General features: G+C 40.1%; 1 protein-coding gene across 1 annotated transcript in view; it reads right to left on the bottom strand.

Annotated features, from left to right (window-relative positions):
• Positions 1–18,074, bottom strand: part of LOC126456075 (glycerol kinase-like) — a 281,934-nt gene that overhangs the window by 233,336 nt on the left and 30,524 nt on the right. The window contains exon 2 of the mRNA XM_050091829.1: positions 3,692–3,950. Coding sequence (XP_049947786.1) covers positions 3,692–3,950 — 259 coding nt within the window. The remainder of the gene's footprint in view (positions 1–3,691; positions 3,951–18,074) is intronic.

Below are 18,074 nucleotides of genomic sequence, written 5' to 3'. Positions count from 1 at the left end.
ATGCCCTAGGCAGGATTCGAGCCTGTGACCGTAGCAGCAGCGCAGTTCCACACTGTAGTCCCTAGAACCGCTAGGCCACAGTGGCCAGCGATTCACTTTCAAACATGTAATTAAAAGTGAAAGTCAGTTTAAAGGAAAGTTAAGTCAAATTGTCTATATGAAAGTTCATGTTTTCAGTAAGTTTGTGCCAGACTGTAGCCCTTCTGACCAAAATATATTGCAGTAAACATAAAGAACATTGCCTACAGTAAAATGTTTATTAAAAACAAGGAGTGTCAAAAACTGCCCTTTGGGCTTGAGAAAGGTAAAGTGTTTGTATATGATATAATGTGGCTTGAAATAAATAATATTTCATTTGCTATGCAATAGAAAGTAATATTCTGCTGGTAAGGTGGTTTGTTACTTTTGAGTGTCATTCAGTCCTTTTTTGTGGATGGTAATGAATTGGTGAAATATTAAGAGGGATACGGAATAGCAAATTTAATAACATGTTATGAAGTATATACATGAAGCAATGATTAGGGGCCATCTTTGTGGTACGGTTATTCAGTCAACAGGTTTTTTAAGTACAGAAATAAATGAATAATGGGCCCTGATAAATTGTAAGGTGTGATGATGATATACAAGAGAGTATACATCACAAACAGAAGGACCACTTCCTGTGGAAGTTGAAAAGAATATTTGACCAAGAACTTGATATGTAGTTATCGAACTAGTAGAACAGTTCATGATTAGAGTGATTCTTCATGGAATACACACTGTAAAGAAAATTCTAAAGAAACAGCAACTACTATATAACAGGTATACAACAAAGCATAGGGCAATGCACAGCGATGTTAAATGAAATACATTTTTGTGTCACAAGGGCAATGGGTGAAGTCTTCAATGACTACCATAAATTATTTCACTGAAAAAACTCTCACAAAAACCAAATAAATTGTTGTCATATGAAAAACTTGTCACTAGCACTTCAGTTAGTATCCAGATACTCATCAATGACACTAAGGGTAGCAAAATAAAACCAGAAAGGCTGAACTGCATTTTCAAATGTTTCTCTACAAATGAAGATGTAGGCATACTGCACCAGTTTATTTCTTGTGCCATAGCAAAAACACTTGTTAAATATAAACTGATGCAGCTGGGTCTGCACCTTGGTCTGAGGCACAGAACAGAAGAGATGCTGCACACTGTGTAGTTTTTAGGTGTGTAGTATTTCTGCCAGACTGTTGTCTTTAGTTGGTGTGATTCTATAGGTGATAATAACAAGCATCAGTATTTCTTCTATGAAAGCTTCACACAACCTGTTTTTCACTTGCAATTTGAATGAGTACAGTATATGCTCTGCTTCCTCATTCTACTGTGGGTGGAATGGCAATGGAGTGAAGAGGGTAATGCCATTGCAGGAACAGAATTCTGTAAACAGTGTGGACATGAACTGTGGTCCATTATTGGTGACTGTAGTTTGAGGCAAAGTCTCAACTGCTACAATTTTTGTGAGGACTTGCAAAGTCACTTCTGTAGTGGTGGATCACATGTCATCACATAAGGATAATTTGAAAGCCTGTCAGTCATCACAAATGACATAGATTTACAGAATGGTACCTGATATCTACATGAATGTAAACTTATGGTTGTTGAGGTGCAGACGGTGCATCAAAAGTTTGAGGTGGGGCTGGTTGCAGCTCAGCAAAACATTTGCATGTGCAGGCCGTGTGTTCAATCTCTGAGTCTACGGCAGACCAGCAGAAAAAATTACATGTGAGGACCTATATTCAGGTCAGCCCCAGTGGCCCCAGTTAGAAGAGCTAACGTCTGAGACCTTAAGGCAGGAGGCATAACTATCTACTGTTCACATCTTTCAGTGCTAACGAGGGAACCTCCCCATCACAACCCCCTCAGATTTAGTTATAAGTTGGCACAGTGGATAGGCCTTGAAAAACTGAACACAGATCAATTGAGAAAACAGGAAGAAGTTGTGTGGAACTATGAAAAAAATAAGCAAAATATACAAACTGAGTAGTCCATGCGAAGATAGGCAACATCAAGGATGATCTGAGCTCAGGAGCGCCATGGTCCGTGGTTAGCGTGAGCAGCTGTGGAACGAGATGTCCTTGGTTCAAGTCTTCCTTCAAGCGTAAAATTTTATTTTTTATTTTCAGACAATTATCAAAGTTCAGGCACTCACACATAATCAACTTCACTCTCCAAAATTCCAGGACATGTTCAGATTTGCTTGGACATATGCAGGATTTGACGGTCTACACACGGAAAAATTTGAAAACATTAAAAACATATGTTTTGACAGAGCACAGGGAAAAGTGTGCGACTGTGAAACTGTTGGATTCATTTGTTGCAGTTTATGTGACAAACTCTTATGTTCTCATCACTTTTTTGGGAGTAATTCTCACATCCACAAGAAAACCAAAATCGGGCAATGTAGAAGAATCTTTTTACCCATTCGTCAAGTGTACAAGTTAGGTGGGTCGACAATATATTCCTGTCATGTGACGCACATGCCCTCACCAGTATTGTATAGAATATATCAGACGTGTTTTCCTGTGGAGGAATCGGTTGACCTATGACCTTGCGATCAAATGTTTTCGGTTCCCATTGGAGAGGCACGTCCTTTCGTCTACTAATCACACGGTTTTGCGGTGCGGTCGCAAAACACAGACACTAAACTTATTACAGTGAACAGAGACATCAATGAACGAATGGACAGATCATAACTTTGCGAAAATAAAGAAAAACTTTTCACTTGAGGGGAGACTTGAACCAAGGACCTCTTGTTCCACAGCTGCTCACGCTAACCACAGGACCACGGCACTCCTGAATTCAGATCATCCTTGATGTTGCCTTTCTTCGCATGGACTACTCAGTTTGTATATTTTGCTTATTTTTTCATAGTTCCACACAACTTCTTCCTGTTTTTTCGATTGATCTGTGTTCAGCTTTTCAAGGCCTATCCACTGTGCCAACTTATAACTAAATCTGAGGGGGGTGCAATGGGGAGGTTCCCTTGTAAGTAAGAATGGTCCATCTATTACCAATAGCTGGCGACAAAGACAGAAATAATTTCAAAGAAGTCCCTTTGTTCCAGGCAACAGATACTCAGGCCAACAATTTTTGTTCAAAACCAGTCACCTGCCAGAGCATATTATCTTGCTGAGAGGCATGCCCTACAGTATGTGCTGTCACTGGGAGCCTATCCATCGCTTGATGCAACTGCACTCCAACTGCAAACAGACAACTTTATTTTTATTGAATATTGTATCTGGACTTGGGGAGACACAATAATGCATTTACATTTGCTTGTCATGCTGTGGATCTGTAATGTATTTCATAATGGACACATTTAAGAAAAGGGCCCATTACACCAAGTCTTTGCAGTTCTTCTAAGAGGCTGAAGAGTGCTAAAGAGCAGATTATAACCAGTGACATTATTAAAATTTGTTTCTATACAGGAACATATGGAATTTCCTTACAATGTAGAATATAGCTAGTACTTCTACAGCAAACTTATAACTAAAACAACCAAATTTAGCTGCTCTTGCAAATCTAAACAATATTTTCATCCACATATAAGACATTGTGTGTAGGTATGGTAACAATTAAATCGTAATTACAACAACAGTGGTAATAACATTCCAGCTGGCTGACAGACATGCTACGTACAAGGAAACTAGCTTACCTATAGCATTGTACAGAGGTTTTCCTGTATTTGGATCCCATACTATAGTAGTTTCTCTTTGGTTGGTTATACCAATAGTTACAATATCAGCTGGGTCAATTTCATGTTCTTTCAAGTTTTCTACACACTGATTAATAGTTTGAAGTACAGCAGACAAAATTTCTACTGGATTCTGTTCAACCCAGCCTTCCTGAGGGCATTCCACATTTATGTCCGTTTGATGGTAAGTGAGAATTTCTGTTGTGCGTGCACAAAAAACCTAAAGCACAAGATAATTTAAGATTAGGTATTTGCAAAACAATATTTTCAGTTTTTGAAAATGATACACTAAGCAGTACTCAAAATATAAGCAATATCTTCCTTTTCTTACATTCTTGCAATAATTTGGCATTTTTTTTGCTTGATCTGAATGTACCAATTGGAAACAGAAGTAGAGATTTTCAAAATCTTACAAAAATTTCCCTATTGTAAAGATATATTTTATTTTTATCCAATTCAACAAACCAGATAGTATCAAAGTTTTCAGTTATTTAACCTGATGTAAAAAATAAATAAAAAATATTCATTGTGTTCACATCACAAGTCTAGCTGCCACAGCTACACATTCAAGGACTGTAACACACAAGTTATCTACTGTACACATATTATGCATACCACATGTTTCAAAATGAATCTTTGGATCTTTAGGCTTTGTAGTATTTGTTACATTCAACTTACAATTATAAATAATACATTAAATGAAAGAGCAACTCAAATAATTTTGCTTGTATACCAGTGTGCATGTCCAAGCACTGTTTCCTGTGTGAACAGAAAGCTTTTTGTGTTTTACAGTTTGCAAGGACTAAAGCTGTTGTTACAGTGCCAAGTGCATCGCATACTAAGGTCCACTGTAATCCTCCAAGTGACAATAGCATCCACGGATCGTATTATCAGTTTAAGGACACTGGCTGTCTTTACAGAGGGATAGTGTATGAGACAACCAAGACTAACTGAAGTTTGTTTTTAAAGAGTGGAGAGTCTTTCACACATAGCTGCTAGAAAAAATTTGGAAGGCTGGAACGCTAGTCATGAATTAGCAACTCCAGTGACATCTGTATGGAGACTTAAGAAAACACAACTTCACCCTTACTATCTGCAGTTACTAAAGCTCTAAAGCATACAGCCTGTGGTTTATGTGCCAACAATGCAGACAAAATGTTGCTGATTTGCTCTTTCATTTGATGTATCATTTATAATTGTAACCTGGATGTAATAAATGCTACAAAGCCTTAAAACAGTGATATTCATTTTGAAACACCCAGTATTATAATCACTGCGTAAAATTTACTACTCTTTCAAAGGTGAAAAAGCCTTCCAGCAGTGGTTTGGACAATCTTGAATCATAGAACTCATAAAAGGAAAGGAAGAATAGTTATAAACACAAAAAGTTAATTAAGTTTCAGAACATCCTAAAGAATACTTTGAGGATCTCTTTGAATTACATGTCATATATATGTATATTTGGTAAAAATCAAGCTACTTCTACATGTGTACAACATAAGGCTCTGTCAGTACAGGGGAGTAGTTAATACTGGACAGTCAATTACAAAGTCATACAGTACGTCATTCGTTAGAAAGAAAAAAATAGTGCTTCACATGAAACAATTATATCAGAAACATAGCTTATTATATTGAAATTTGGTCTTTTCTGCAAAATAAGTACACATGTATGTATACACCCTTATGTTATAACAAACCACACCAATGCTCTTTTTAAACATCAGTCAACAATACCAAATTATACGAGCACTATTCCCAAGAGTCGTGTGCCAAAGTAATCTCCGAACACACTATCGCCACATATGCATCTGCTTTCTGCTATATTCTCTCCACTTGGCAATTGGCCAACTTTTACCATTTCAATAAATGTATCACATTACCATGAATGAAGACTTAACAAGCACTCGGCATTCCAACCGTGATTCAACTCCCCACTCACAACAAACAGTAGGGCAAAGATATCGCATTAAGACCAGGTTACGTTACAACAAGTCACCGAATGGGTTGTTTTTGGTTTCTCAGGCAATTAAATGGGGTATTACTAATATTTTGCATAATAATTGAAAATCACTACATAAAGAATCTCAAATGTTGATTTTTTTGTTATGCGACATTAATCAACTGACCTAGGGTTTCTTATGTCTACCATGAGCTAAGCCCTGCAGTAATATTCCTAAGGAGGATGGAACATTGAGGTGAAACTTGTCAACACCAATTTCTTTTCAAATACATAATTCATTACAGATACATTGTTTCAACTATAATAAACAATCAGTTACACTGCAATAGTGACATAATTACAATTTAGATATAATAATAAAAGAGAGGTTTTGTTCGAGTGGGATCAAAATTATTCACTCAAAGTATATAAAGAAAGTCTAAATGAAGAACTGTGGTAAAAGGCCTCCCTGACAGGTATTGTCAATGGATAATTTGCTAGCTCCTTAAACATATTCTTACATTAATTTGAATACAGTTTTCTACAAACACAGGAGAGAATCAGTTCAGGCAAAAGCGCAGAGAAATAGTGATTTACATCTAGAGTCAAGATTTTACATACCAGGGAAAGATAAATTTATTTAATTGTAAATAATAACAGAAGCTGCACTATAGACAGTAATATAAAGTCCACCATAGTATTATCAAGAAGTCAAAGTGTATCTACTACAAACAAACAAAATTGTTATTGTCGTTGCTTTTAGGGTGCTGGTGGCATGGTCATAGTGCAAGTACAAAATCAGTTACAAGTGGTTATTTAAGGAGCTGAAAATAATAATTAAACACAGAAGAGTAACAAAGAGTGATTAAAACATTAAGATATACAAAAACATTTTAAATTCGAAGTGATGTATAAATGATTGTTATCTTCATCAGCTGCTGTATTAAGGCCTCCTTGAGACTTTCCGTGGATTACAGTATTCAGCTATATGCATCCACAATGCTCCTGCATGTTTTCTAATATAATTGGTGTCAGGCTTTTCTTATCATTTGGAATCCACCAAAGAACTTCCATGATTCATTGACCACAAATTCATCTGCTTACATGTCCCATCTTTCTTTATCACATCTACACCCAACCCCTTGCCACATGTGTCATATTCCTGTGAAAAGTCCAGGTGTAAGCCCTCTCCTAGACAATGACCTAACACATTTATTCCAATCCTACCCCAGGCCTATACTACACTATCAGAGTTAAGATCATCATGAAAGCAGTCATTTCATAAACCAATTCTGGTATACCTTTTCCACAGTCAATTATGCATGTTTGTCCAACACTCAACTGTCTACTCACATGAATAACTACCATAAACTGTGACCAAGAGCAGAGCTGACCACCCAGTGGCAAAATATGCCGACAAGCACAACATACTTGATTTTGAAAGGTTGTAATACTTTCATCTATCCCCAAATCTGCCTGGCCTCACTCTCCACTAGCACTTGTTCCACACCCACCTCCAACCCTGCTACAACATCTCAGTTACACAGTGAATGGTTACCTTGTCTACTTGCCTTACTTGTAAGAATTTCCTTTATAAAAAACAACAGAGCAATTTAAAAAGTACCCTCAATTTGAGACATCAGTGTATTCCACCAAAGAGTTGAATTACATGGTCAAAAGTAGTTACATTAGAGTAGCAACAATATTCTGAAAAAGATAGATTGCTACTTGCCATAAAGGTGACAGGCACAATGAAAAGACTGTTATACTTTGAGCTCTTGACTAAAGTCGTCTTCAGAAAAGGCAACACACACACACATTCACACAAGAAAGCACATTTTACACACACATGACAGCTATCTCCTGCAAGAATGCAACTATTGTGTTGAATGAAAGCAGCAATCCACAGCTGGGCAGGAAATGGGGAGGGATAGAAAGGTATGGGTGGATAGGTGGGGGGAGGGAAGAGTGCTGTCTGGCAGAGTGTGCAGGGACTAGACGGCAGCAGCACCAGACTGCCAGCCACAACACTGAGTGGCTGTGGGAGAGGGGAGTGGGGGGATCAGACTAGGAGAGGATGAGAGAAAGGGAAAAGACCAGTGGGTGCATTGACACACAGCAACGCACAATGACTTGAGAGGAGGTGATAGGACAGAGAGAGCGGTGGAAATTGTTGGGTGGAGGGCATGCTGACAGTAGATTATTGTAGTTTGAGGCCAGCGCGATGTTGGGAGCAGAGAATGTGATTTAAGGATAGCTCTCATCCGTGCAGTTCAGAAAAGCTGGGTTAATTTTTGGAGTGGAGAATATATTTTAAGGATAACTCCCATCTGTACAGCTGTACAGTACAAGAAAGCTGGAGGTGGTGGTGGGAGGGGGGGGGGGGGGTGATACAAATGGCCTGCACTGTGAAGAAGCCATTGAAATCAAGCATGTTATGTTCAGCTGCATGTTGTGCCATAGGGTGGACCTCATTGGCATTGGTCTTGGTAGTGGCCATTCATCCTGGTGGACAGCTGGTTGGTAGTCATACCATAAAAAGCTGTGTCTTGATGCAGCAGAGTGTAACAAGAACTTCCTTGCTCAGTGTGCTGAAATTATCATGAAGGCCTTCATAGACAGGTAATAAACCCCAGACTTAGACCACAAACAGATTTCCTGTACCACTTCCCCACAAATCCCCAGTCCTCCCATCACCATCAATAACCACTTGTCACTCAACGGCACCCTGGACTGGAACAACTGAACCATGTCATTTGTCAGGGCTCTGATTATCTATCATCATGACCTGAAATGTGCGACACCCCACTTAAGATCCTTCCCAGCCCTCTAAAGTTCCATCATCCACTAAACCTACACAATCTCCTAGTCCATGCCTATGCCACTCCCAATCCCAACAGGGATCATACCCTTGTGGAAGACCCACATACACAGCACTTCCTATTTCAGTCCTGGCATAAGCTTATCCTACTGCATCATTGGCTAGGCCACCTGTGGAAGCAGCTACACTATGTTATATACCAATTCTGCTGCAATCAATGCACAGATTTTTATATTGGTACAACTACCAACCGGTTGTCCACCAGGATGAATGCACACTGCCAAACTGTGGCCAACAGTGAAGTGGACAACCCTGCAACACAAGTACAACATGCAGCTGAACCTGATTTCAATGGCTGCTTCACATTCTGTGCCATCTGCACATCCCTCCCCCCCCCCCCCCCCCCCCCTCCCTCTCCACCAGCAGCCTCTCTGAAATGCGCAGATGGGAGTTATTCTTACAACACATTCTCCACTCCTAAAATTATCCCAGGGTCAACCAACGGTAACCTACTGTCTCCACATCCTCCACCCGACAGTTCCCGGCCCCTGTGGCCTGTCTTCCCAATTCACATCTCATCAACCTCATTCTGCACTGCTCTCTGCCAACACACTCACCAGTCTTTTAACCATCTCTGCTCCTCTCCTGTTCTACATCTCATTCCCCAGCCCCACCCCCCTTTCCCATCCCAGATTGCTGCTTTCATTCAATGCAACAGTTGCGTTCCGGCTGGAGATAACGGTCATGTGTGTGTGAGGTGTGCTCACTTGTGTGAATGTAGGTGTGATTACTTTTCCAAGGAAGACTATGGGAGAAAGCTCAATGTATAACAGTCTTTTTGTTGTGCCTCTCTGCAACTAAATGTGTCACTTACAGTGAGTAACAACCTATCCTTTGCTGGACTTTTCATTGTTACATTAGAGTAGTTTCCATATCATGCTGGTCCCACTAACCAACCACAGAGACTGCTAACTCCAACTCAGTGAAAAGGCACTCATACCTAATACACTATGTTTCACCATGAGTTGTGTCACTTAGACCTTATCTGACTTTGTGGCTCATGTATAATTACTAAACAGCCGTTAAACTACACACCTGGAAATTGAAATAAGAACACCGTGAATTCATTGTCCCAGGAAGGGGAAACTTTATTGACACATTCCTGGGGTCAGATACATCACATGATCACACTAACAGAACCACAGGCACATAGACACAGGCAACAGAGCATGCACAATGTCGGCAATAGTACAGTGTATATCCACCTTTCGCAGCAATGCAGGCTGCTATTCTCCCATGGAGACGATCGTAGAGATGCTGGATGTAGTCCTGTGGAACGGCTTGCCATGCCATTTCCACCTGGCGCCTCAGTTGGACCAGCGTTCGTGCTGGACGTGCAGACCGCGTGAGACGACGCTTCATCCAGTCCCAAACATGCTCAATGGGGGACAGATCCGGAGATCTTGCTGGCCAGGGTAGTTGACTTACACCTTCTAGAGCACGTTGGGTGGCACGGGATACATGCGGACGGGCATTGTCCTGTTGGAACAGCAAGTTCCCTTGCCGGTCTACGAATGGTAGAACGATGGGTTCGATGACGGTTTGGATGTACCGTGCACTATTCAGTGTCCCCTTGACGATCACCAGTGGTGTACGGCCAGTGTAGGAGATCGCTCCCCACACCATGATGCCGGGTGTTGGCCCTGTGTGCCTCGGTCTTATGCAGTCCTGATTGTGGCGCTCACCTGCACGGCGCCAAACACGCATACGACCATCATTGGCACCAAGGCAGAAGCAACTCTCATCGCTGAAGACGACACGTCTCCATTCGTCCCTCCATTCACGCCTGTCGCGACACCACTGGAGGCGGGCTGCACGATGTTGGGGCGTGAGCGGAAGACGGCCTAACGGTGTGCGGGACCGTAGCCCAGCTTCATGGAGACGGTTGCGAATGGTCATCGCCGATACCCCAGGAGCAACAGTGTCCCTAATTTGCTGGGAAGTGGCGGTGCGGTCCCCTACGGCACTGCGTAGGATCCTACGGTCTTGGCGTGCATCCGTGCGTCGCTGCGGTCCGGTCCCAGGTCGACGGGCATGTGCACCTTCCGCCGACCACTGGCGACAACATCGATGTACTGTGGAGACCTCACGCCCCACGTGTTGAGCAATTCGGCGGTACGTCCACCCGGCCTCCCGCATGCCCACTATACGCCCTCGCTCAAAGTCCGTCAACTGCACATACGGTTCACGTCCACGCTGTCACGGCATGCTACCAGTGTTAAAGACTGCGATGGAGCTCCGTATGCCATGGCAAACTGGCTGACACTGACGGCGGCGGTGCACAAATGCTGCGCAGCTAGCGCCATTCGACGGCCAACACCGCGGTTCCTGGTGTGTCCGCTGTGCCGTGCGTGTGATCATTGCTTGTACAGCCCTCTCGCAGTGTCCGGAGCAAGTATGGTGGGTCTGACACACCGGTGTCAATGTGTTCTTTTTTCCATTTCCAGGAGTGTAATTTATGAAACATGATGCCTAAGGAAGGAGACACTGGCTTTCTAGGTCATAAAAGCAATCACAGTCATGAACTGGTGTCAAACTGTTAAAGGTAGCTCACAGCTTCTGCCTAGATTCTAGGAATTGGGACTGTTCTGGCTATGACTGCCTCTTCCATGTCAGTGACAGCCTACAAAGAGAATTCTCTGTACTGTACCCCTGTACATTCTTCATACAGCACTTCAACATCCCTCACCTACCCTGCTATCCTTCCCCCTCCCTGCCCCAGCCTCCTCCTTATCCCCATCACCCAAACTGCTTCTCCCATCATGCACCATAGCTCACAGTCTGGTCTTGGCAGTTAGAGACAGTGATAAGGTGCATGTGAGTTGTGTTTACATCAGAGTGCTTGTGTGCGTATGTTGTCTTATTCACCAGAAAATCTATTGGCCAAAAGCTTACTTGTTTCAATCTTTTTGCTGTGCCTGTCTGTGGCTCAGCATCTCCTCTACATGGTGAGTAGAAATCTATCCTTTTCATAATGTGGTCATTATGTCTGGATGTTCTGGAGATCTTAAGTGCAACTTCTCACTATGATGAGGAATGAGTAATTTTTCAATTATAGTTCACTTTCTCTATAAAAAATGTGGCAATCATTTACAATTATTTACCTCTCATTTCTTTTCTGGGTAATTTGAAGACTGTATTATTGGAGCAGGGTCCTCCATCCTACTGTCCAGCTGTAAAGTCAATGTTTCCAAGATGGGTTTTTCTTTCAAAATGATAGTCCATGACCATATTGCATCCACCAGTCCACCTCATGAACACCTTCCAGGATGCAGGGATCAACAATGTGAGATGGGCTGGGGTATATGTTGACATGAACCTGATTGAGCGTACTAGGGAACCAAGTGAAACTTGCTGTGAGTCATTGCAGGAAACCTCCTCACACACTGGATGATGTCAGGAGGTTTGCCAGTAAAAATCAAGAGACTTGACCAGAAACGTATCTACCACATGTTGAACAACAAGTCAAGTAAGATCCAAGCATGTTGCAATGGACAGGGTATAGCAACGTGGTATTAAACATTAACCAGCAGCAGTTTTTGATTTCATAAATGTGCCCTTTTAAACAGGCAGCCTTTATTTTTATTATTGTTTTGTTTTTCTTTCACAATGAAGTTGGATGTTATATAAGGCTTGTAACACTTTCCCTCTCATTCCCTGCTCCCCTTGAATCTAAACCTCGCAGGTGGTGCAAAACATTTTTGACAAATAACTAATAATAGATAAAATATTTATCCCCACAGAATTATGATGACCTGAGGGTTTCACCGAGATGTGTGATAAGCAAGCAGTTAATTTTAATTATGGTACTGTATGGTACTCATGTAAGTGGAATGCAAACAGATTAAGTATGTAACATTTGCACAGTCATGCTCGCTGGAGGCTTACCATGCCACACACTAACCAGGGGACTATTCATACCAGAAGAAAGCAAATAGTGTCATTTAGTTATCATATTTACAGAAAAATCAAAAATAGCCATAAGTGTAAGTGATTTTCCTACACTATGCATTTAAATACAACATCCAAAATAAATCTCCTGTACCAACATTAATGACACATGATATACTTTTGACACCATAATTGGTAATCTAATAATATTTCATAAACTAAACAAATGCCCCAAAGATTAATCTCTTTGAGGAATTGAAATTTTCGTTCACAGCAGAAAACATGGGCAATGACAAAGCTGAGACACTGGCAATTCAGTGTTTTAGAAGCTTCTCAAACATTCTGGATGAAAGAAAAAACTTTTACTTCCATCTACTCTTTAATGATTGAAATTATAAAAACCTGAGCTCAATGTCCAAATCATCAAACCAATTCATTAACAAATAAGTATGCTGAAATCTACACACACAAACTTTTTCAATAAGGGTATGTTTCTGTAAAAAAGTTCTAAAGATGTGATTACATATATGAATTTTGCCTGTGTCTTTAATTAGCAAAGTACTGCAATAATGCTCTTTGACTTACAACACACTGTATTTCTGCACCTGTATGATCTCTAGACTGTTTTTGTTTCCTGTTTGTGTGCTGTTCAGTGATACAAATGTGTATCTATAACAGATGCCAGTATTCTTTTTGATGGGATGTCTTGCAAGTGGCCTTGTTATAATGTTGTTTGTAATTTACAACATCAGCACCATATTATGATAACAAGTGACAAATAATAAATTATTTGTAGTGAAATGAAGTTTGACAGACAAATGCCAAAACAGAAAAAGAAATTCTAACATAATCCACTGATCCTCCTGAAAATGAGGCAACAGAAGAAAACAAAAATGACAGCTATACATAACCGTTTTTATCTGTGCAGAAAACAAAGTAGTTAATCTGATTGTAATGCTGATCCAGTCAATACCAATAACATCAAGTAAAATCAGTAAATTAAAATCAAATGCAGCTGGCAAAATTGGGATAAGAAGAAGGGATTTCGAGGAAATGACAGATGAAAAACTAGTTGGGTTAAAAAATAAAATAGGTTTGTTAGTTACAGTGATCAATTATGTAAATACTAGGATTGATAATGTCAAAAAGGTTTTAGTTGGTCTTCTGAACATGTTCTGTAGGATCTAGCTAACAAAATTGAGGCAAGCAAGCTGCAGCAAACCACACTTAAAAATCAGACTTGTGTCTTCACTGCACTCGTGCATGAAGTTGGAGACAAAATGAAAATATAAGAGTTGGCGTTTAGGCAGAAGTGGGAGAGCTACACTTCTTGAAAATCTGATTTCAGGAATGAAACCTGGGACTGATTCGTTACAGGGCATCCTGCATCCTGGAAAACTGGGAAAACTCTAGAACTTTTTTTGTTCTGAAAAACTCAGGGATTTTTTACATTTTACCTAAAAACCCAGGAAAAGGCACAGTACCCAATTTGCTCCTGAGCAATGCTGTTTCAGCATTCCCCATCACTCCCCTCACTCAGTAAGACCAACCACTAGCCAGCCAGTTCAGCCTGGCCATGGCTGGACAAGCCAAGCCAAACTGTGTGGAGGTTTCTTGTTGTTAACATGAAATGGCTTGCAGCTTGGCTACAGTTCCCTGGTTTGATGTTGTGCATTTGTGATGTGATGTGAGCAGCAATGAGCTGTGGAGGGTATTTGGTGCAGATTATGATTACATATGCTTCATTTACTAACACAATATGATGACAGAGATGTGTCTTTTCAGGGGAGTTCACTGCTAATTCGAATCAATATGTTTTGAACCATGAATAATAGTGCACAATAAATTTGTGTACACTGTTTTGGATGCACACCAATAAATTACTTTTGTAGCATCCCAACAGCTACTGATCTGCTATTGTGAATAAATAACATTGCTTATAGAATTTTTGTGATAGGCATAAAATAGTGCCCTTAGAGCACTAACAAGCATGTGTTGGACTTTGGGCATACGACAGTTGGTTAAGGCTGAGCTAATGCCTACAACAGGTATAGTGCAACATAGGTGGTCAGGGCGAGTGAGGACTGTAGGCATATGGGGCTAGGCAGCCAGAGCAACTCCGTGTCATTTCTCTCCTGGCTAGCTAAAGTTTCCGATGTAATTGTGGGTTTTTGGAAAAACGACATGTCATTTAAGGAGACAGTGATTGAATTATTACAAAGTTTATATTATTATTTTTTAACACAATCATCTTTTTATGACACAATCATAACTGGTTTTAGTTACAATGGCCATTATCGTACGCTATAAACAGAATTTGTTGAACACATGTTTATGTGTTGTGGCCAAAAGCAGTGATGAATGTGTCATAAAAAGGGGATTGGGTCCATAAATAAAAAAAGCTGCTGTGGGTCTTATTAGTTGCCATAAACTACTTTCAGTTACAACATGCATGGAAGATATTGTTGCATTCCTTTGTATCTGGTCCAGGAAGGTTGTAAATGAGTGGATGGGGTGGAGGTCGCTCATAAGAAAGAACGTGGCCCAGGTCATGAGTTTTTTAGTGGCTTTCTGAGTTCATGAACTCTTGAACATGTCTTGCTGTATTGCTTAGATTCAATCCTGTCTAATGCTTACATTAACTAAGGGATCACTCAAGGAAATCAAAGTGGATGTTCAACCTTTGTTAGACTGAGGACCCAGAATTTTGGTGAGTGGCAGAGCACTCATCTGAAAAATTCTGTGTTCTGTGCACAGTCTGTAAAAGAAACTTCCCCCTCAGCAAAATGGGCAAGCAGGCCTTGTCGTCACGCAAGTGGAAAACATTGAGATGGGCTTGCTGCTACTAGGAAGGTGGTAATGCCTATATCCATACTAATATTCCCAAACAGCTACAGCGCAAATGCTGCAGTGTCAGAATGCTACCTCCCAGCACTTGATGCACTCAGCTGTTCATCAACTCCAACAATGAAAACAAAAATCTTGACAATGCCCTCAACTTGGTAAATGCACTCAAAAATAAAATTACCAATTTCAGTGAAGAAAAGTTCTATTTAGTCTCAGTGCATTTTTAGCCTGATAAAGTGCAGACAGGCAGAGCATCACACAGTTGTAATGTCTCCCAGCAACTAGGTCCTAGGTCAAGCACTCGCATCAGGAACCTACTGCACAAACTTCTGGATGATGGCTAATGATGCTAGATTCCACACAGAGGATGCTGTAACAAAGGCAGATATCTGTTTGGATCTGTTTGCTGCTATCAGACACCAATCTTCTCAAGACAAGAGCAGCCTTGTTAATCTCTTACCAGATACTCTTGGCTCTGTTTTTCACTCAACATATACAGACAATGACATAGTGTTGTATGGGTTTGATGAGAGTTTGAATAAATTAGCCAAAACCAGCAGACGTATTTGTTTTTAAATTTCTGGGAAAATGCTTTGGGTCAGGTTTCAAGCAGGTACCTCATTTTAGTGTTTTTGGGAAAAATTACTCCAAAAGATTTAGTTGAATGATTTGAGGCAAGTAAAGTAAATCTGGAAAGGAAAGTCATTCAGATGTCCACGGATGGCCCCACTTTTAATAAGGTGTATCTAAGAGAACTGAAAATCAAGCTTAATGTTGAGGATAACCCAGAGAATCCTGTGGTTTTATTCTTTGGGATATGTGCTTACACACAGTGTATGCTGCCTTTAAGACAGGTAGTAACAGCACTGGTTGGAATCTAGTTCAGTTTCTGAGAACTTTATATAATATATTTAAAAAGTTCCCTGCTGCCAAGCTGATTTCACCAATATTACAGGCACGTCTGTGTGTGAGTGTGAGAGCAAGTGCTATGTGTGGACTACTGCTGCTCACATTGCAGCATTTCTAACTAAATTTCAGCTCCTTTCCTCTACACTTTCCTCCAGTCTATGGTCAGAGGATTAATGAGAAAATTTGTCAAATCAAAAGTTTTGGAGAAGCAGACTATCTTAAAACAAGTCTGAGTTCAACACATAAATCTGTTATGACCTCAGATAGTTGTCATTGGGTACAGAACTAAAAAAGCTCTGGGACAATGTGATTTATCAGAGAATGATACCTTGATGCTCCATAATGAGCTCCCTATATTTATGAAGAATATGTGTGGTATCTAAAATTCTGGATAAGTTGTCTCCGGAGTATTTCTCTACAAAGAGTGTCTCATTAAATCTAGAAGTGGCAATTAATGGCGACCTTATGAAGGGACGGTTAGGTACAGCATTGACACCTCACTACCTTAAATTGCTTTGGTGATCTTGAGGCTGACACCATTCCCCTGAGTTCCACAATCTTGCAGAGATCAGTTCAATAAAGTAAATCCTCAAAGAATTTTTTAGAGATCAGGCTTGCATTGATCATTTATGTATGATGATCATTGGCAGCAAAAGTGGATACAAAAATTTGTAGACATCTATCAAGCTTCCTTGCGTTCTCTTCCATGTCAGTGACAGCCTACAAAGAGAATTCACTGACAACTGCTCAAATCCAATAAAAAAATCTGACCAGAGCCTTTCTTATAGTGCTTACTACCGTTTGTGATGTGGTCAAGGCCACTGGGAGTGTTGGATCTGCACTCACCACAAAGCAGTTAACACACACAGCTTCTAAAATGCACATGGTAGGTTCAGTGAAACAACAGCAGAAAAATGGGCAGCTGAGAATTCCTCAAGATAAAATTAAAGAAAGAGGAAAGAGATTAGAGAATATCCAAGAGCTGTAAGGCAAGAAAACAAATGTTATGGAAAATGCTAAGAAAGAGAAGAAGTTCTACCATTAAAAAATACCTGCTTTTGACTTCACTCAATGTTCATGTAAGTGTCTTTAGCATACCAGTCTCTTATTATTCCTCCCAAATTGTTTAATGCTAACTGCATCTGAATTTCATTCTTAGATATTTTTGTGAAAAGTGTAATTTTTTAATGAAGTAGATAATGATCTTTGATTTTATGTCACTGTATGCTCCAAATAGCTGACGGTTCCAAATGGAAATGTTTTAATAATAATGTTTTACTTCCCTTGCAACCTATTTTATTGGGATGTGTGGCTTACGCATTAAGAGGGGATGAGTAGATTGCTCATCCTGAAAAGGTTACCACTATTATGAGGTATCAGACAATATGAAACAAATCTGAACAGAGATTGAACCTGTGAGAAAATATTCTAACATTCAGAAGGAAGAATTGTGTAATTTATTGTATAAATATAAGAATGAGTTTTCCAGCAAATATTTTTTTTTTCACTTTATTCTGTTCTCAGTTAAAATAAACTATGTTTGTTGAAGGTTTTTTTTTTCTTTTAATTCAAGAGAATGGCTAAACTCCAATACAGAAAAAGACACTTGGGCAGTTAAGCACAGTAATGAGTGAATCAGAATGCCGTAACGTTCTTGAGTTTTGAGGTTTTTGAAATACGCTTTTTTAATCAATTCTGGGGTGTCACACAGCAGATAAGGAAACCTCAAAAATAGCATTTGTGCACTGGTTCCAAATAATAAATGTTGAGGGATCGAAAAGGATTTTTTTTAATAAGAAACAAAATTAAAGAGGGACTTATCAAGAATATGCAACCTGTGACTGATGTGAAATTTGGGGAAGTGTCAACTCAATCCC

Source organism: Schistocerca serialis, chromosome 2 (assembly GCF_023864345.2).
Source record: "Schistocerca serialis cubense isolate TAMUIC-IGC-003099 chromosome 2, iqSchSeri2.2, whole genome shotgun sequence".
Classification (NCBI taxonomy): Eukaryota; Metazoa; Arthropoda; class Insecta; order Orthoptera; family Acrididae; genus Schistocerca; species Schistocerca serialis.
The sequence above is the reverse complement of the archived record's forward strand: the minus strand, read 5'-3'. Positions and strand labels throughout refer to the sequence as shown.